This window comes from Macaca nemestrina, chromosome X (assembly GCF_043159975.1).
Source record: "Macaca nemestrina isolate mMacNem1 chromosome X, mMacNem.hap1, whole genome shotgun sequence".
NCBI classification, from domain to species: domain Eukaryota; kingdom Metazoa; phylum Chordata; class Mammalia; order Primates; family Cercopithecidae; genus Macaca; species Macaca nemestrina.
The window spans coordinates 47,266,477-47,287,677 of NC_092145.1; the positions used below are offsets into that span (position 1 = coordinate 47,266,477).

A 21,201-nucleotide genomic window follows, 5' to 3' on the forward strand; every position below is an offset into this window, starting at 1 on the left:
TTTTCCAGCAAGTAGACATTGTAAAACAACCTTTTATTACTAAAGCTTGGGTTTGTTTCACTGAAATTAGTAGTTTGGTGCAGTTGAAAGAGCATTGCACTGAAATCCAGATGATGTGAATCTAGTTTTGACTTTGTGTAATCTCAGGCAGATTATTTTACTTCTCTGCACTCAGGGATTGTCCTCTAGGGGCTGGGTAGCAATATATAAGAGTGAACCAGCTTTTTAAAAGTACATTTACCCCTTCCTATCTCCGCCACCAAGAATTTATTGTACATCATCTCCAGCCTCATCATTGTTAGGAGTGGCCCACTGTGTGTATTATAACTCAGGTGTGCTGGGGTTGAAAAAGTTTGAATACTATTTATTTCAGAGTGCTCTTCTAGCTCTGATCAAACCTGAGTTGCCCAGAGCAGATTGAATGGGTGGTAAACCACCTGGTTTGATTTGAGAGGGGCTGAGAAGTTTCCTTTTTTCAGAAATGTCTCTCCTCTGGATTGTTTAGACTCTTCAGATTAAGGATTATCTGTGCTGGAGTCCTCTTTAAAAGGTAAATACTCCCAAGAAGACTCTCATTTATCAACCTATTGAGATCACTGAATGATGAAAGATCATGTTCACTGGACAAGAACGGGTTACAAAACAGCTACTTTAGGTCCTGCACAATGAGTCCTGCCCGAGAGAGGAAGAACTGAGCGGGTCACTGAACTAGTAGGAGCATAAGAATCCTGGGCGTTTGGAAAATAAGGTGCCACAAGGCCAGAAATGGCACTGAAAGGAGAGATCCAAAGGTACAAATTCAGATTAATCTCATGTGCTTCCTAACCTTGCCCATGTAGGGTTTCTGCCTGGGCAACATGTACTCCATGTTTTTAAATCCAGATTTTTCTATTTATTCCTGTCAAATTCATTTTGTTGACTTCAACTCCACTTTTGAGCTATCAATATCATTCTGAATTGTGATTCTGTCTTATAGCCTAGTGGCCATTCCCCTTAGGAGCAAGTCATCCACAAATTTATTAAGTGTACTTTGTGTGTTTTGATCTAAGTAACTGGTTCTCCATCTTGGATTCAGGGAGTCTGTAACTCACCCAAAACTATATGTGACACTTTGTGTGTATAAGCATTTTTCAGTGGAGATGGGTTTAGAGTTTTCAGCAGATTCCCAAGGTGATCCATGACCTCAGAAAAAGGTTACAAGCCACTGATTGAACTATTCATCAGTATTTTGAACAGAACAGTGCTAATAAGGACAGAGCTCTATAAGACTACCAGTAGTGCTTTCTTTCCTGGACTGCACTGATCTATCAAAAATTTTGGGGTGTAATTGTTGACTATTATGTGTCAGTCTCTTGTGATTTGCCTCTATAATAAAAATGGAAAGGAAAAGTGAGTTCCAGCTACTTGGATATTCTGGTAATTGAGATGTTTACACTGCTGTTTACTTTTTAATCTCTAAATATTAGGTCATTCTTAAGACCTTCATCATTTTGCTTCTTGCGTCCATCAGACACCATATATCATACTTTCATATTTAGTATGAATGAAATTATAGATGTGTCAGAAATCCCTGACATTTTCTGAAAATTGACACATCGAAGAAAATGCAGAAATAAACGCTTGCTATCTCTTCTCTCCATGGCTCTAGATAAGTGTAATGTTAATTTCCATTTTAACTCTCCTTAAAACCTAAAGAGACTCTACCTCAATCTGTGTATGGTTATGATCCATATAGAAAGGAGTTTGCAGTTTAAGAAAATCTTTTACATGAAAATCTGAAAGTGATAAATGAGAAACTCACTACTTCGTTTAAAAAGGATTCACCTTAGAAGGAAGTGAGACACAAAAAAGTACATACTGTATCATCCCATATGTATGAGGGCCAAGAAAAGGCAAAGTTAATCTCTAGTGATGGAAAACAATGAGTGATTTCCTAGGTCCAGGGCAATGGTGGATTTGCACAAAGGGGCATGAAGGAACATTTTGGGCTGATGGAAATGTTTTCTCTCTAGATGGGTGTGGTGGTTTCATAGGTATGTACTCTGTCAAAACTCATCAAATTGTACACTTTAAATGTCTGGTTTATTATACATAAATGCTATGTCAGAAAAGTTGTTTATAAAAGGACTAGCCTTAGAAGTCATTAAAATGAGACATTATGAGTATTATTTATTGAGCCTTAAAGTAAGATTTAAATATGATTAATTTCACAAGTGAAAAGGTAAGTCTACCTGTAAGTTTCTTCAAGGCGAGATGTGGGTGAAATATGATCATGAGAAAGCTTTTTAACAGGGGAAGAAGAAGTGATATCAGTGCATTTTAGTAATATTTAGCATTCATATAAGATTGGTATCGCTTTATTAATGTGGGATGTACCGGCAGTAAAACAGGTTATTTAAATAATTAGTTGAAATTATCTAAAATAGATCTTAAGTGTTCATTTAGAACACTTCTCTGGTCTGCCTTTCAAAGTAGATAACATCAGACACAGTGATAACATAATAACTCATTCAAAACTAAATTGTACATCACCTGTGATATCAACATTTTGTATTCACTGAAGGAAATTATATTTGAAAATGTTTGCCTGTACATTATTTGACAAAGTTGTGGGGATTTTTTTTGTTTTTTGTTTGCTTGTTTTCTGTTTTTGTTTTTGTTTTTGTTTTTGAGATGGAGTCTCACTCTGTCGCCCAGGCTGGAGTGCAGTGGTGCAATCTCGGCTCACTGCAACCTCCACCTCCTGGGTTCAAGTGATTCTCCTGCCTCAGCCTCCCAAGTAGCTGGGATTATAGGCATGCACTACCACACCCAGCTAATTTTTGTATTTTTAGTAGAGACGGGGGTTTCACCATTTTGGCCAGGCTGGTCTCGAACTCCTGACCTCAGGTGATCCACCTGCCTCGGCCTCCCAAAGTGCTAGGATTACAGGTGTGAAATTGTGTTATTTTTTAAATTTTCTGTGCTCAGATATTGGAAACCGGGGTGACTTCTTGGGAAATCTAATATGAGGAATGAAGCATTAATTATAAGACCTGATTTTAAATGCTATGTACCAATTAATATATACCCTTTACATATTCTCCTCTATTGTATTTGAAGAAAATTTTCCAATCTATGAGATAATGCTGATGAATTATTTTCTTAGTGGTCAATATAAAAATGAATGGGAAACTATTCCTAGAAATAATATTGAATGTAATTAATGCCACCTTGTCATATGTGCACGTGGAACATAAGAGTAGCTAAAAAGAGGCTGGGCGCAGTGGCTCACGCCTGTAATCCCAGCACTTTGGGAGGCCAAGGTGGGTGGATCATGAGGTCAGGAGATGGAGACCATCCTGGCTAACACGGTCAAACCCCGTCTCTACTAAAAATACAAAAAAATTAGCCGGGCATGGTGGCACGTGCCTGTCATCCCAGCCACTCAGGAGGCTCAGGCAGGAGAATCACTTGAACCCGGGAGGCAGAGGTTGCAGTGAGCCAAGATCGCGCCACTACCATCATAGCCTGGGTGACAGAGCAAGACTCTGTCTAAAAAAAAAGAAAAAAAAGCGTAGCTAAAAAGAGAGAAATAATATTTTCTGAAATAACAGGTACTGTTGCAAAACTCAACTAAGTTAGAAATCACTTGCCTTGTCAATTGTTACGCTTACATGTTAGTAAAATTGTTAGTGTTCTATATTGGTAATGCAGGAACCCTTGCACTTATTTAGTTGTTATCTTGGCGTGTTTATTCTGGATTCATAGTAGGAATGAGCACCTTGTTAGAAGAAGGTTGGTCAAAATGGAGGGAGGAAGTGGAGGTTGGTTAGGTTATTTGAATTCCAAATGGCACTAATGGGTTCCTTAATGATTAATGCTGTACTTAGGCCACCAGCCTATGCCTTAACCACTCCCTTTTCATCTTCACTTAAGGGCTCAACTGCAACCCCAGGCTCTGACTCTGGCTCTGGCTCTGGCTCTGGGTCCAATTCCGACTGCGTTTCTGGCTCTAGCTCCAGCTCGATGTCAAGATCAGGCACTGCCATAGGCTCTGATCCTGGGACTGGCTCTGGGGCAGGATCCTGAGTAGGCTTTGGTTCATAGTCTGGTTCTTCGATGTTATCAGGGCCAGTCTCATGAATGGAAGGTGGTAGAGTTACTTCTAGATGGGTAGCGTCTTCTGTTGGCATTGCTTCGCTTTCTCCCCTTGGGTTTATCTTTGTCATTGGCCTGCAAGAAAGAAGGCCCAGAAAAGAACAAGTTAGGGAGATGCTAACTTTGAAATTGCATGTGAAACTATATGCTCTGTAGGTTCAATGACCATAGGTCCCAGACTTCAGGAAATCTGTTATTTCTGATATTCTGACTCATTGTCAGGCCATATGTCATTTTGGATTCAGAAAGGTTAGGTCTCAACAATATAATGAAAGTTTAAGAAAGACCAGTGTTTAAAGGTGGGAAAACTGATGTCAGAATGAAAGAGTCTAAGCATCTAATAAGGTCTTTAAGGTCCAAATCCATAGCTCTGATGCATCTCTGTTTCCCACTCCATCTAGTACAATACTTGGCACCTGGTTGACACTCAATATATAGTGGTAGAAGCAAGGAGATGAAAAAAATGAATGAGTGTGATACACACTAGGGAAGAAATAGAGTGATTAAGAGCATGGACTGCGGGCTGGGCCACATTCTAACTTCTGTGTTCCCAGGGCACTTTTGTCCTTGTTCCATAAAAAAAAATTAAAATTATATTTTATGACTATGTTGGTTTAAAGACAAGTATGTTAATATTATATATGAAAACGTTTTCTTGGACCTAAAATGGTGGTTGTGATGGCTAAATGAGTTGATGTACATAAAGTGCTTAGAACAAAGCCTGGCACACAGCCCTCAATAAATAGCAGCCATCATCATTCTTTTTCAAATTCAGTGAGAGTAAACAGAAAGATACCTCTGATATCTTATGCTCAAAGGAGTGCTTAGGAATTGATGACTGAAAGAGACATGCCTGAGAAATGTTTGTATTCAAGTAAAGACAACAGAATGAAAGCTTACTCAAGTTCCGCGATGGTCTTAGAATTTCTTTCTTTTGCCTTTGCTTTTGCCTTATTCCTTGCGAAGCACACAACAGAGATGATGATGGCGGCACCTACCAGGCTACCGATCAAGGCCCCAACAATGATTCCAACTTCTGGATCTGAAGGACACAAGCAGCTGGTTAATAAAGTGGAATATATTGTCATTTTATAATGTGTGTTTGTGACTAGTGGGGAATATCAGGGCCATTCAAGTAGTGGGAAAATGACTTGTATAGGCTAGGGAAATGGAAACCCCAAGAACTGTGTCATTTGGACTCACAGTGGGAGAAGACTATTGACATTTATGCACATAAAGAATAAAATGTGACCAACTTGGAGGAGGTGGGGTTGCTTTTGAAATGGGATTTAGAGAAAAGAGTCTTGAGACACCATGGAGTTGTGATCTGGTCACTAGAGATAAGCCTCTGTTACAGGCAGGGACATTTCACTAGGCTTTCCCAGAGCACAGGTGAAATGGGTCCCTAAAAACCTCCCCCACGGCATCCATGCTTACCAAGGAACCTCATGCACTCTGGTCACTGGGAAGTGATATGCTCATTTTGATAAACAGGCATCTGGTTTATTGTCTCAGTCTATGGACAAACTTAATGAGTGTGACACTATCCAGCTGAGCGCCAGACCTTCAAGCCCTAAGGTGTTGTCTCTGGAAGACCACATCTGAGTTATAAGCCAACGCATCCCCATCTGCCTCCCCTCACGCAAGGATGGACATCTTATATTTTGAGCTACCTGATAATAATTCCTTTAACTTTTTATGATTAAGAGCATATATGTGAATAGTTTAAAAAGTCAAATAGTTCTACTACATGTCTCACAAAAACAGCAGTTCCCTGCCCGACTCCTTCCCATTTCTGAGTCCCATTCACAAAAGGCAACCACTCTTAACTCTTTTTAAAAGTCTTCTTGCCCCCGTGTTTTTATTATCCTTGTTCTGATATGTCCTACCATTTTTCCATTTCCATCATTTTCTTTCAACTTTATACCCTAGAAGTTGGAGATTGAGCTCTTTTACACCACTCCGCTCACACCCACCACGTTCTTCCAAAATAGTTCTATCACAAGTTTTAGTTAAATCCAAGTTTGCCATAGTATGACTATGTAAATATCGTTCACAGCTGAGGAACACAGTATGCTATGATTCTTTCTTGTACAACATTTACAAAAATTTTCCCGGAGGTTAATAATTGCCTCATTTGGGGATTAATAAATGCATTATCACTCATCCCAAAATTTCCAACAAAACCATTAAACTTCTCTCAATTGATTCAAACATATCAGATGATATACCCGTTTCTTGTGATTTTTCCCTCAGAGACATGCCATGTGAAGCCCTCCATTCTCTTCCCCCATCATGACCTGGTTGCCCTTCTAAGCCTGCTGCTCTATCGTCATCCTTCAACTTTCCCATTTTATAGATAAAGAGGCTTTGCAAGTTCCTTCAAGATCCTGCTCAAATAGCACTTGGTTGGTAAAGCCATCCCAGTTCTATAAGCATAGTTGTTCCTCCCTTGGTGCTCTATCGACCCTGTTTCAGACTTCTATTATAGGATTTAGCACATTTAAGTTGTCTGTGTTTGTCCCTCTAGCTGAACTGTGAGCTCCTTTATCTCTGTATCTCTATCACCTAGGACAGTCCCTGGCACACAGTAGATATTCAATAACTATTTGAGGAAGGAAGGAAGAAAGAAGGGAAGTGGGAGGGAGAGAGGAAGGCAGTGCTGGATATCATTGGAAAAAAGACTAGACAGGAAGCAATGCTCAAGTCCAAATCCTACATATCTCTACATCTGTAGTATGATTGTACCTCTGAGAAGGCAAAAAGAGATTGAGGGAATTCTAAAGAAAGATAACAGAAATGATACAGGGAAAATAGCTGAAAGTGATATGAGAATGAAGGAGCAAAATTCAGGAGAAATAAAAGGAAGAAAGTTCAGCTGCATAGGAAGAGCAATAACCCACTGGAACTTGCCATGCCTGGATATGGCATATATTAAAACCACAAGTTCAAAGTAAGTTTGAAAAGAAACAAGACCCTGAGTGTTATTAAGTGATCCTTGAGATGTTTGGTGAGATATTCCTTGTGAGAGGTTGCCCCGGGTCAGCTCAATTGGACAATTCCAGGAGTCTTAAATCTTACGCTCAGAGAGTGATAAGCACCTTTGAATAGGAAAATTGAGGTTTAGAGGCATCCTGGCTCTGCCAGTTACTAACTGGATGACCTTGGGCAAGTCATTTACTTTCCTGAGCTTCAGTGTTCTTTTCAGCAAAATGAGGCCAACAATAGTCCACCTCCCTAGATAGGGGTGGTTGGGAGGAAAGAGTGAGATAATACTCAGCATAATTCGTGCTCCACAAATAGTAGCTACCGTGATTGTGGGTACAAGTGTTATTATTATAATACTATTATTATTAGTGGCAGATCTTTGCAAGGTATATGTTTGTCAGAGCTACAGTGTCACCTGGACTTACCAACAGCATCACAAAGAGAAATTCAGCCTGTTGCTATCAGAAAGGCTGCTGTTTTATTATTGAATAGTAATACCTACCTTCTAGCAATTCTGTGAAGCTTAAACAAATTGCTTTCTGTAAAGGATTTAGGGCAACATATGGCATATATTATTATGTGAGCATTAGATATTAGGATGGTCATTCATCATATCAGTCTGTATATAAAGCACACAAATCTCCAGAGAAGCAGGAAGCACTAACCAGGGATCCTAACTAATTTATTTGGCTGACAGGCCCAGACTACTAGATTTAAAGAGAAACTGTTAAAGTTGTGTGGTAAACTCACGTGAAGAAGTGAGATCGATTTCGCAGGAACTATTGCCAAGTCTGTTGATAGCAGTACACTGATAATAACCTTGTTCAAAATTTGTCAGATTTCCAATGACCAAAATCCCGGTGGTTGGGTCTGTTGAAACCAGGAAATAGACTTTTGAGATCTCTTCTGTGCGTACAGATAACATCAGTGTAACAGATCATTCAATGTCCACCCACTCCCCCATATTGGCCTCTCTTTCTTGAGGTGTTCAGGATTCAACCAGGCCCCTCAGGACTGTTCCAGTGCTAACTCACCTGGGACCATGCCTATTCCCTACATACTCACCATCTCTGAGCTGGCTTTTAGAATTTGGGGAGTAGACCAGAACACAGTCATCATATTGGAAGACAGGCATTCTTTTTACATTACCCGCCCCCCATCCGCCACCACCGAGAAAACAAGAAGATTGAACTGTAAGGTCAAGCAACCAACCACACACTCCCGCTGTCATCCAACCACAGACACCAGGCCTTTCCAGGGTTGACTGCAGGTTACACTTACTGAAGTTTTCTTTCACTGGCACGATGTCTCTTCCCTCAAGTTTATACCAGTAGTACACAGGGGAAGGTGTTCCAAGCGCAGAGAGACAGGAAAGGGAAATAGTGTGGCCAGTTTCTGGTCTTCCTTGAATGCTACAAAGGGGCTTAGAAGGTTTCACTGTAAGGGAATGACAAAGAATAAAAATTCTTTAGGATGAATGGCAGTCTGTGACAATTGCAGTCACTTCATCACTTTCATTTTGAAGAATATGTGTGTTTATTTATTTTTTTAAAAAACTCTTGGCTGGGCGCAGTGGCTTATGCCTGTAATCCCAGCAATTTGGAAGGCCAAGGCAGGCAGATCACCTGAGGTCAGGAGTTCGAGACCAGCCTGGCCAATGTGGTGAAACATCGTCTGTACTAAAAATACAAAAATTAGCCGGGCATGCTGGTGGGCGCCTGTAATCCCAGCTACTTGGGAGGCTGAGGCAGTAGAATCACTTGAACCTGGAAGGCGGAGGTTGCAGTAAGCAAAGATGACGCCACTGCACTCCAGCCTGGGCGACAAAGTGAGACTGGGTCTCCACCAAAAAAATGAAAATAAAAATAAAAATAAATAAATAAATAAATCTATTAAAATATATTTTGGCAGTTTTCTGCTTGCACCACCAGGTGGGAGTAGAGCACTTCAGGTGCAGGGCCCTTCTAGTCAAGAGGCCATTAAGATTCAAATAGTGACTCCTCTGTCTGCCTCCTCCCCAGATTTATAACCATGAATTTCCACATTGTGTCTTAAAATATGCCTTTGTTAAAACAGCCAAATATAAGCAAATACTAAATGACTAGGAACATAGTTTATGCTTTAAAAGCACAGTTTTAAAGGAAAATAGAACCCTTAAATACTCTGAGATAGCCTATTATTCTTTTTAAAACATTTTAATGCTGTATTTCTCTTTTCTCTTATGATTATTTTCTTTTTTTTTTTTTTGCATTTATACATCTGTGGGTGACACAAAATAGTTGAAAGGTTTGAATTTGCCTGTGTGCATCATCAGTAGGGGAAGCCAATTTTGGGGGTGCATGCTACCCAGCACTGAAATATTTATTCATCCCTCACTCGGCAAGCACCCATGCCTTCTGTGGGCCCGGCACGGGAGTAGAGGCACCAGGAATTAAAAAATAACTTTGACACATTTCTAAAGTGGGGTGGGAGAGGGATGAGAGATGACTTTAGAGAGGGGAAGAGGCCTCCAAGACCACAGCAGGAGGAGCAGGTTTTAGGGAAAGGGGTGACAAGGAGGAAGGGGTACTAATGAGGTCAGTTTGGGACATAGAGTTGTAGCTGCTTATGAAAACACGTCAAGGGAGAAGTCCTGTGGGAAGCTGGGAATCTGAATCTCCTCATTCATCTTACTTTGCACGGTTTATTCTATCTTATATATCTTATACATTTATCTTATATATCTATCATATCTACGTATCTATCTTATATCCCTTATCTATCTTAGATATTTATTTTATATCTATACATCTATCTTATACACCTTATATATCTATCTTATATACAAATAATGATATACATTTCTATACTTTCCAGCTCACCTTGCTTATCTTCATTTTTTGCTAGAACCCTTCAAAGCTTAGGTTCTCTAATTTAGGTGAGTTAGACATGAAATGTGCCATACTGCTCAGTCCTACAGCTCTTACCTGAGACACAGTGGTTAAGGGCACAGCTCTGGATCCGCACAGAATACTGGCTCTGTAACTCTACCCTGCATCTGTGTAGGCAAGTTACCTAACTTAGCCAAACCTCAGTTGACTCATCTGTAAAACGTGACTAGGAGATTATCTAACCTCTGACTGATCCAAAGATTAAATACAATAATATATATAGGGCCTAGCACCTGGAATTTCTGTTGGCCACAGCAGGACTAATTCCTGCTACTAAAGTTGTTCTCCCATTGACTTCTGCTCAGCTCAGCCATCCCAGACTCTCACTATCTGTACACAGGTGTGAGAAGACAGATGCATATATCTATAATTCTGAAACATTTCACTAGCCCTATCTTTTAAGCAGGTGTCTTTTGATTAAAAGAAGTATCCTTCTACTTAGTTCTTTATTCTCTCTTTCTTACCAATTACTTTCTCAGGTAGGAACAACTTGTTGGATTTGCCTATTCTAAACTAAGCTATTTTAACCAGAAGTCCATTGCAGCTATCACTAGATTTAGATACTGTTGTTTTAAAAAGATGGCTATTTTATAGCCTTTACAGCAGAATAGAACAATTTGAATAGAAAATTAAATGGGGGTGTTTCATCACAAAGTTGGACACCAGGACTTGAACTAAATTATGGCAAAAACCTGGAATGACTTGCACTCATTTACTGAGCCCAGAATCAAACACAGATAGGCATTTTATTTTGCTTAGAATATTTTTCTCCTTTTATTTTTTATTAACAAAACATTTAGTGAATCACTTTGAACCAAGTCCCAAACCTATATATTTTCTAAAACTACTGACTCAGGATTGAACTGACATTTCATCCAGTTAAAGTCCCCAGTGGAACTTGGGTCTTTAACTGGCAAAGCCATTGATCTACCATTTAGCTTTATTGCTTTCAATAGAATTGAGGTGGGAGGAAAAGGCTCAGCTCACGAAAAAAAAAAAAAAAAAAAAAAAGTGCTTCAGTAGGTTCTTAAACCTTCCTTAAATCAATCATTTTCTTTTTATGTGCCAAATTGCAGAAGGTAGATGATGCTCATTCCAAATGCACACAAAATAATTATTCAAACTTGATCTGGGTATTTTTCAGAGATTAATTTTCCAAGGTTGTCATACCTAATGGAAAGCTCTCAAATGAATGGCTGTCCAAACCATCTGGTTCTTTGCCCATTGCTGTTTCCTTCACCTAAACTGTGCCTTGCCATCTCAGCCCCTCTTCTTCGTCACACACTCTTGCACACCCTTCAACATTCAGCACAAAAGTCACTTTCCTCAATAAGCCTTCTCCAATTCCTGATACAGCTTTTTGCCCTTTCCCATGTCCTCATAGCTCTCGTCTCATACCTCCACTGACAGCTTTTATGTTATGCATCTGTCTCCTTCACTAGACTGAATTTTGGAGGGCTAAGACCCTATCTTTTACATCTTCCCATGTCCATTGCTTAGCACAGTGACTGGCACGTGTGCTCAGGGTTTGTTAAATGAACTCATGAACGAGTAAATGCATGCGATTGATGCTCACTGCTGGCTAAGAAAACATCTGAAAGATACATTGCTATGAGAGTCATCTTTAAGGAAATATCAACACCTCTCCCCACAATTAGCTTCTCTCTCTTTCCCACCTGTCCCCACCTTGCCTCACCTTTCAGTCAGGGCAAGCAAAATAGGCAGTCGTATACAATGAGATTTGAGAACTGCAAATAGTCACTGCAATTTTTAGAGAAAATTAGCAGCCTCAAATTTTCCAAAAAGGCCAAATTTGCAGGAGGCCTTTGTTCTTTGCCCAATTAATAAAAACAATATTATTTAGAGTTCCCAAACAAACAAGGAAATCCACAGACCCTTCTGCCTTTTACCTTGTCTGGATCCTGGCTGCTTAAGGAAAAGTAATGACACAGAGCTACCTGACCCAAAGACTCATGGGAAAAAACACCTCTGAGAGGAGGTGACCCTCAACTTCTTATGGAAATTGATTTGGGATCCTCTGAGCTTTAAATTTAAGGATATTAACCTTCTTGTCTAACTTTATCTCAGGGCTATTTCCAAGCTCTGAGATGAAGGGGCTTGGCTTCTTTAGATTGTTTCTGGTCAGAACATCCCAGAACCAGGAAGCAACAGATTAAGCAGATTAATCCCTCCAGTTTTTTAACAATTAAAAACTCTTTGATCTCCAGTATTTCATTTTATAGGTAAAATAACAAAACTGTTCATAACAAATCTGAAGACAGGGCAGAAATTATAACCCCATCTCACAATGGTCAGAGAAAGGTGGACTGACTTGTATTAGGTCACTGAGGACAGAGTAAGATCTAAAACTCAGGTCTTCTGAGTGCCAGTTTGATGCTTTGGCATTTATAGCACACCACTTAGTTCCCATGTATATAATGGGATATGGTTGATATGGTTTGGATCTGTGTCCCCACCCAAATCTCACGTCAAATTGTAATCCCTAATGTTGGAGGTAGGGCTTGGTGGGAGGTGATTGGATCATGGGGGCGGATTTCCCCCTCGGTGCTGATCTTGTGATAGTGAGTGCATGCTCATAAGACCTGATTGTTTAAAAGTATGTGGCATCTTCCCCTCCCCTTCCTCCTGCTCCAGCCATGTGAGACGTCTTGCTTCCCCTTTGCCTTCTGCCATGATTGTAAGTTTTCTGAGGCTTCTCCAGAAGCTGCTATGCTTCCTGTACAGCTTGCAGAACCATGAGCCAATTACACCTCTTTTCTTCATAAATCACCCAGTCTCAGGTATTTCTTTACAGCAATGCAAGAATAGACTAATACACTAGTCTTCCAAACTGGAACAGAAACTCTCCCAGGAAAGTGCTTGAGTAATACTTCTCTTGTCTGTTCCTGTACCCCAATTCCTGGCACAGAACTCAGTAAGATAAAAACATGATTGATTAAGCTAACCCACTCTTAAAAAAATAGCTCTTAGGTACCTTTCCCTCTTTCCCAGGTGGGTAGATGCAGTGGCAAACCTCACAGTAAATGTCAGCTGGTTCCTTTGTGGCATTACCTGAGTGGCAAGCCAGGAAAACTGTAAACAGTTCTCTTAGGTATGCACCTTGCTACCAATTGCTGCTTTTCCAAGCTACTCAATTATTAAGTCACTGATTTGATGTAGTTCCTCCTTTCTTGTGATGTGTGCACACAGCTAGAGAGGAGCAATGACTAGATCAGCTCCATTTGGGGCTACCTAGAAGTGGGAAAATGCTCACCTCAACTGGTCTGTCTGTAAGAGTTGAGGATCGGCAGTCCTTTCATCCCTTGCTTCGATACTTCCCAATCCCAGTCTACTGATGGGAGCTTAGCCCACATTGTCCTCTCAGACAGAGATTGGAAGGACTTCTAGAAATGACCAAAATTGGGAGCTTCCCAAGGGCAAAAACAACACCTCCATCACTGTGACTCAATAAATACTGAACAAATGAGATTCCAAATTCATTTTAAGAGCAGATATGGCTTGCCCAATATCATATAATGAATATTTGTATGTAAATATTTTTACTATCAACACTAGATTAATGTGCAGTCCTTTTTCCAAATAGCATTAACATTTTTAAAAAGGAACTCTCCTGTCTTTATTTAAAAGAATAATTTAATGGTGGGAATTATGTCGCGCTTAAAAGGAATAATAAGTTGACAGTAGTCTTCCCCAGGTAGGTCTGGCTGTAAATGGAGGTTTCCTCTAGAAGAGTTGCTAGTGATCATTTTGTTGGACAGTGAATTGTCTCATCTGTTCTCATTCCTTCCCTCAGAGATAGGGATCACTGGAGGTTGGGTCATCTACTGCTGTCATTTTGGCAGCCCTTTTGCACAATTGTTTCTGCATGTTTTATGAGTGATTTCTCAGTGTTACTGTATTGGTTGGGCTAGTGGCTTGTCTCTATTTCCCTGATAATAAAAATATTAGGTAGTATATTTACCTACAGAGACTTAATTGGCATCATAACTCACTGTCCTGGCTCATTCAGTGTCCTAACTTGTTCCAATAAAAGAAAAGGCAGAAAAAAGTGCTCATACCTAACACACTGACGTTGAGGACACCTTGGTTTTGGCCGAGAAAGTCTGGGGGGTTGTTAACATCACAGATGTAAATTCCACTGTCCGCTGGCTGCATATGCGAGATAGTGATAGATGCATTACCTGGATCGTTGGACCCTGTAATTCGATCTTTAAATTGTCCGATGGCTACAGCTTGTCCACCTTGATAAAAGTAAATCTAGACAGAAAAATAACAGAAATGAGAAGTGGGGAGTGTCCAGGACTAGGATAAGCTACCTGAAAGTTTCTTCTAAACACATTACCTTTGATAAAGAAACAGCATCTTCCCCCTACCAGGAACAGGTCCCTGTGGCCAAAGTTTCTCAACTCAGTGGGGCACTTTAGTTTGCTCACAGCTGCGCATTTGGCCCTCAGAGCAGCTCTGTGATGTCATCAGGGATTAGTATGCCTGTCTTACAGAGGAGGAGGCAGCTGGAGCTGACAGGATTCAACACCTAAGCTTGGGCTATGAGATCAAGATGCTCACTTAATGAATCCACCTGAGAGAAACTCATTATGTAGAACATAAATGTCTGATGGGAAACCAAAACTATCATTTTTTTTAACCATTTTGTAAACTTCTTAAAATTTGAATTTACCTTACCCAGTGAGACTATCTGGTTTCCTTAAATGTTCAAATGTTCATGCTCCTTTTAGACACATCTACTCTTTTGGATAGACAAATTTGGGTTTGTTTTGCTTATTAGAAGCAAAGCAGAAAAGCATCTTAGAAATCATCTGCTCCCATCCCTTTATAGTGGTGTTGTGAAGATGAAACTAAGAAATCTAGTAAAGGACCTTGGAAGTGCTCAGCCAGTGATAGCTACCATCTTTCTCTCCATGTGGCAGAAGGCAGAACTGGAATTCTGTCATTTAAACAAATAAGGCATCTCAGACCCAGAGAGACTAAATGACCCATCTAAAGCCACAAGGGCTCATTTATTATTATTACAACTTATTAAACTTAAGATCTGGATTCTAGTTACATCTCTATTAAAGAGCATAGATACTTAGATCATAATGGCAACTGTGGGAGCAGCATGATGTGGTGGAAAGGGTCCTGGTCTAGGGGTCAGGTGACCTGAGTTAGTCACAGCTCTGCCTCTCACTGTGACATAGTTAGGGGAGGTGGCCTCTAGTCATGCCTCCATGGCAACCTGCTTTTAGATAAGAAACAAAGTTATTTAATCTCTCTAACCTCTACTTCCCACATCTGAATGAGAAAAGAGAGTAATGTTTTATGTATGATATGTATTTACCAAGTATAGGCAGTTAAGTTGATTTTAGTTAGTATATAAATGAAAACTTACAAATTTGAATGTGTATTAGAAAGATAAATATCTAGCACATTAAATCTAAGACTTCCTGAATATTGTTGCATAGGATAGATTAAGGTAGATTTTTAAAAGATTTTAAGAAAACAAGTCAATACAGAGAATAACATTAAATAATAAATAGTGCTGGTGATACATAAATATGACAAAAATCATGTAGATGGTACATGAATGACTGAAGCTTGGTAATCACCGGATTAGGTAATTCCTGAGGTCCCTTCATAATACACACCTTCTATGTACATATTTTGTTAGTTTCACGTAAATGTATGTTATTCAAGTGATTGTTATTGTTCAATAAATTGTATTGTCTTAGTCTGGTGAGGCTAATATTTTCATAAAATCTACTGGAAGGCCTTACAATTCATTTAATTCACTTCCCTCACTTTACAGAAGAAACCAAAGCCCAGAAAGGTTAAAAAATAAAAGACACAAAATTGACAATTGAGACAGATCTGGGATCCAATTTTCCCAATTCCTTGTACTGTGGGCTTTACCTTAATAGGCCAATAAAAGAGGGAAAGCAATTAGAAAACTAAAAGATATTGTCTAGATGAATTCAAATGTATTCTCCTTTAAGCAGAAAGTTAATATGTTTCGAAACTAAGGCAGAAAGCTGGATTTTGAGGGAAAAATCCCAGGAAAAGAGTACATTTAAAGAGAAAACTATTTGTTTCTCTCCCATTTTTTCTAACATCAACATGCTTTCTTGCCTGCATTATAAATGCAGCCATTTATAATTCATTCATTCACACGTACTGAAATCACAAACTCTTGCCCCAGAATGGTCTTGTTTGACTTCCAAACGAGAAAGCCAGGATTAACTCAAGGTATTCAAGTGGAACAGGAGGAGGTTCAACACATCAGAGGATTACTTTCATTTGAGTTGACACTCATGCTATCAGGCTTTCACTTTCACTAGGCAGCATGGGGCTTATTTACTTTCTAATTGGCAATTTGAGGTCTTGTTGTTTCTTACCTGGAGTTCAGCCTGCTGTCCATCAAGAGTGCCCTTTACAGCCTCAACATCTGGCCACTTCCCCTCCTCCTAAGGAGACTGTGGACAGTGTAAAACATCAGCCCTGTTTTATACTGATGCTTGATGACATCACAATGAGATAGAACATCAGTCCTGCCTGAGGCCCACAACAAGTCCCAGAGGATCCAGGTGAAAAGGACCTTATTTCTGTAGAGATCACGAGGCCAAAATAGTGTGTTTTAGGCCAGAATTAGGATATGAAAAGAAGTAAAAGTGTTCACTGTATCCATGTGTCCATGCCCACTGTAAAAGTCCCACAGTTGGGCATGAGTCAAGGTGAAATGAGTATGAAAGCAATGAGGCCCTGAAACCTTACCTATGAAAAAGACCTTTACTACCTTTTATATGCTAGCTCCTCATGCTGTAGTCTAATACATTTCGCCCTCTCACAATTGACACTAAAAGGTATTAGAGACAGAAATAAGGGTAGTGAGGGCTAACAGTGGAGACGTAAAAGAGCCAAGGCTTTGGCTTCACAGTTCTGTGTGAGAAGTAAAGTACCTGGGGGTAGACAGCAGCAGCCAGACACATACATGGAGGGGCTTTCTGTTAGGGGGAAGTCCACACAGTCACACTGTCCTTGTAAAGAAAAAAAGAAAGAAGTGTTTTCCTGAAACTGCTTATCTAATCATATAGGAAGGACTACAACTTGATTCCATTTTCCATAAAAGAATAACTCTTTTAAAAATCAAAGCTGAACAGTGGCCAAAGCCCGGCCCATGATCCTGTGTGGCTTGTATACTTTTCAAAGAAAGAATATTATCAATTTGGACATCAAAGCAACGGAGGTCCAGAAAAAGCCCCGGATCTTCAACGGGCCACATCTTTGGGTGGGGGTGAGGAGGAGGTGATTTTTTAAGGAAATCCATCCCAGTGTTCCCTTAAAGGGTGCTTGTTAATTTTTTACCCACTTGCACTTTGTGTTTGGGTTCATGGTAGACTGCCCTGCTTTCTCCCAAGGTCCTCTCTGCCTGCCCCCTGGGTGATGCTAGAGGCTGATGGGTGGAGTCATAATTGCACAGTAATTATAAGACCCTTGTGAGATAGTTTGATTTGCGGTTTCTAAGGTTAAGGGGCCTTCAGGAGCCTGATGGATATTGGAAATATGGGAAATGGCTGGGAGGGGCTGGTAAGTAGTGGTAAGATCATAACAGATATGGGGACTGCAAGGAACTGAAAAGTCAACGTAAACAAGGCATTCAAACTGTTGAAACAAACAAACAAAGTACTGGGCAGGCTGACTGAAATACATCCACTGGCCAAATCTGACCCAGAGGCCTGCGGTTAGTGAACTCGAATTCATCCTTTCCTAATACAAAAAAGGACAACGAGGCCTCAATAGAGGGAGCAATTTTCCCAAGGTCACACAATTTACAGTCAGACCTGGAATTCAGACCACCTGATTCCCACTGAATATATTAAGACGGCACTCATAGTCCTTCTTAAGGTGAGAAAGATGATTCCTGGGCAACCTTCCCTCTTCGGGGCCATTCCATTCCCCGCTCCAGCCCAAACTTTCTCCTGCCAATTGCTGCTATTTATTGGCATGGTGCTTCCCATGCTGAGTATGTTCACCACATGATGCCCTCAACATTTGCCAGCTGCAATTGTAGGCCCCTCAGTTCCTTGCAGAGCAACCTTTCCCTTCCTACTGTGCCAAGTTCCTAGTCACACAAGGCCGTGCAGCTGGGAACCAGATTTGTCCTAAAAGACTTTTTCCTCAGCTTAGTGACACTGCTCTCTAACTAGAAGCATGGAGCATAAACGAGAAGGGTTGAAAGAATTCAGTTTGCTTTCTGTTTCAATCTGAGTTGGAGTTAGCTTCCAGAGCTGCTTTTGCAGATTCCTTCTGCGAATGTGGAGGACATGGACGTCCACAGCAAACCAGCTTCTTGCTGGCTTTCCTTTCCAGCTTCTTGCTTTCTTGTACTGCTGATAGAGGGGCTAGCCATGGGGTAGGGAAGGGGTGTGCAGGTATAAGGTGGCAATGGTCACAAGCTCAGAATTGTATTCGGATTATATTGGAGGCAGGGATGGCATGTGGAAGAAATAGGATACCAAAGAAAGACTCTCTTGCTTCCGAACCAACTCTCTTACCAACCTGCCATTTGCCTGGGTATCTACCATTTGAGTTGCTCCTTTTGGAAGAAGGCATGGAAGGTCCCTGATTCAACGCATTCTTTAGAAGAGAACAAAATAAGCTATCACTAGTCCCTAACACCTTACCATGAGATTAATTTATCAGATTTAGCAAAAAGTGAATGGGACATAATACATAAATTTGATGGTGGGGCAAGGAAGAACTTGCAGTATTTCTCAGTAGGAGTGACACTGGCATTTTGGGCAGACAATTCTTTGTTGTGTGGCTCTGTCGTATGTATTTCAGGTTGTAAAATCTGAGAAGCCAGAGAACATAAGAACACTAGGTCCTGGGAAAGAAGTTGTCCAAGTTGTTTATGAGACTGGCAAAGGGTATTTTTCACTGTGAACATTCTTGAAGAATAAGTATTGTCTGAGAGATTCATGCTAAGTAGAGTCAATGCATGCTCTGTTCATGGACAGGTAAGGTCTCTGTATGCAGTGTTAGCATTAACAGGCTGCATGGAAGATGAGGCCATCTGCATGACCAGAAAGGCAACAGACCACCCCAAATTTCCATGTTAGCCTGCCCATACCTGGCCTAGAGTTTTCAGCTGAGATTCCCTGCTGAGGGATTGACTATCTAAAGCTGTTCTTATTTTCTGAGAGGAATGTTTCTCTGAGAGAAGGACCATGTTAATGAATATCCTGGCCTTCTTAGTGGGAAGACCTGTGGGATACTTCAGTCTCTATTTGCCACAGGGGATAGTCAGTAAGAAATAACATCAGCCCCTGGGTATTGAGGAATACCAGGCCTCAGAGTCAATTGCTAATCTAACACAATGATTTCAGGAGAGGGAAGATGGGACTACGGAAAGAGCTGGCCACTGCCCTGATCAGGGCAGTAATAGGGTCCTGAGCCTTTAGGAAGAGGCAGAAGAACTCCAGACATGGATGCGAGAAGGTAAACTCAAGACTGTCCCAGTTTTGTCAGGGGTTTGTGCTGATCTTGATTGTTACCAAAGTCAGACCCTTCCATCCCATTCCTAAAGCTGGTGTCAGTGCCCTGGAGTCTCCAAACAATGAAGAAGTCCAGTAGTACACCAATAAGTGTTCTTACCTGAGAGGTCCAGCTACATCTTCCCCGAGCGTCTCTTGCATGCGTCATTTTTAGACACTGACTGACTGCCTTTTCCTCCATACCCTCAGTACTGAGGCACGAGCTGTGCTGTGTTTGAGCAGAAATGGGTGGATCTGAGAGCTGAATGCTATACAGTATACTGCCACATCAACCCAGGAGTTGAACTGAATCTCTCAGTGTGACCACTGATGTCTGGCAACATCTTAGTCCCATAAATCACAGAATTGTCTAATAGTGCAGCAGTCTTTTTATCCTCCCATAAATGTTCCACCAGCAATCCCTAGATTAACATACAACATGCTCCACAGAATTGTGAATGTTTTCAAAGAGGAAACAGTCTTGAAATGGAGACCAATTCCCATTTTGAAAAATACCACCTCAACACAGGATGTCTGCAACCTCTTGGTTGAACAGGCTGTCAGTTCAGGGATAAGAAGCAGGCAGAGAAAGGGCCTGGGCCCTCCCTTTAGCCACAGTGACCTGGTAAACAGTGGAACTCGAAGCTGATCTTGGGCTAGGATGGCCCTGAAGAGCTCTTTCCCTGTTCAAGTGTATCTTCTTGAGCTAGGCTCCCTAGTGCCCATGACTCAGTCCCTCCAGATCACCAGGGGTATGGAGGAAACAGGGATTTTGCAAAATCGCCGTTTTGTAAGTGATGATGCCAATTTTAAAAGCTCGCATGCACTGAATGCTTACTGGGTAGAAGGCTTCCTAGTGCTTCACAAGCATCATCTCATTTAATCTTCATATTAAACCTATGAGATAGGTAAGTAGCCCCATTTTAAAGATTGGGAACTGAACAACTGAAAGGTCAAACGACGTGTCTACCAGTCGTTTGATCACCCAGTCAATAAATAAAAGGCGGAGCAAGAACAACTGACATTCATCAGGAGGTTTCCACTAGGACTTCAAAACTACTCATCTGGTAAAGCAGTGAGAAGCCCATGCCAGCAGGATGTGGGGAGACGGGAAGGACTCCAGTTCTCTAGAAGTAGAGAGCTAAATATGGTTGTAATGGGGATCTGGCTAGCATAAGCTAAAGCAAGACAGGAAAATAGAAGGAAGATAAAATTTGCCTTTGGGGGATGGTTTTTATTGCTCCCAAGCTGTGGGAGCAATAAAAACACAAAAGCTTGTCTTCTATGCGGCTAAGGCCCAGGCGTAACACAGGTATCATGCAGCTTTACGATCAGAGAGCAGGTTTTGCCTGATCCAGCAGCTCAGTGCAGATGCCCTCCTTTAATGTGGACATTGCAAAAGAGTATATATCTTAAATTACTTGCCCCACCTGTAACTGACATTTTGGAGAATGAAGCAAATGGCAAGTAAATAAGCTACTCAATAAATATTTATTTGTTAACAGATTTTTTTTAAGTGCTTCAAGAGATGTTCTGGGCTCAGGCCACACTCAATTCAATCACCATATCTTCTTCCCTTGCATTTCCTGGTA

The 21,201-nt window shown here is 40.8% G+C and overlaps 1 protein-coding gene across 3 annotated transcripts in view; it reads right to left on the reverse strand.

Annotated features, from left to right (window-relative positions):
* Window positions 1-2,143: 2,143 nt before the first annotated feature.
* The window catches only part of LOC105490452 (V-set and immunoglobulin domain containing 1), a 62,799-nt gene continuing 43,741 nt past the window's right edge, over window positions 2,144-21,201 (reverse strand). For 2 of the 3 annotated variants that reach the window (XM_011756084.3, XM_011756082.3), the window contains exons 3-7: window positions 14,138-14,336; window positions 8,410-8,565; window positions 7,879-7,998; window positions 5,041-5,182; window positions 2,144-4,215 (exon numbers count right to left, since the gene is read on the reverse strand). In XM_011756084.3, the coding sequence (XP_011754386.1) occupies window positions 3,882-4,215; window positions 5,041-5,182; window positions 7,879-7,998; window positions 8,410-8,565; window positions 14,138-14,336 (951 nt within the window). In that variant the 3' untranslated portion in view covers window positions 2,144-3,881. The remainder of the gene's footprint in view (window positions 4,216-5,040; window positions 5,183-7,878; window positions 7,999-8,409; window positions 8,566-14,137; window positions 14,337-21,201) is intronic. The other variant, XM_011756085.2, reaches the window with a different exon arrangement.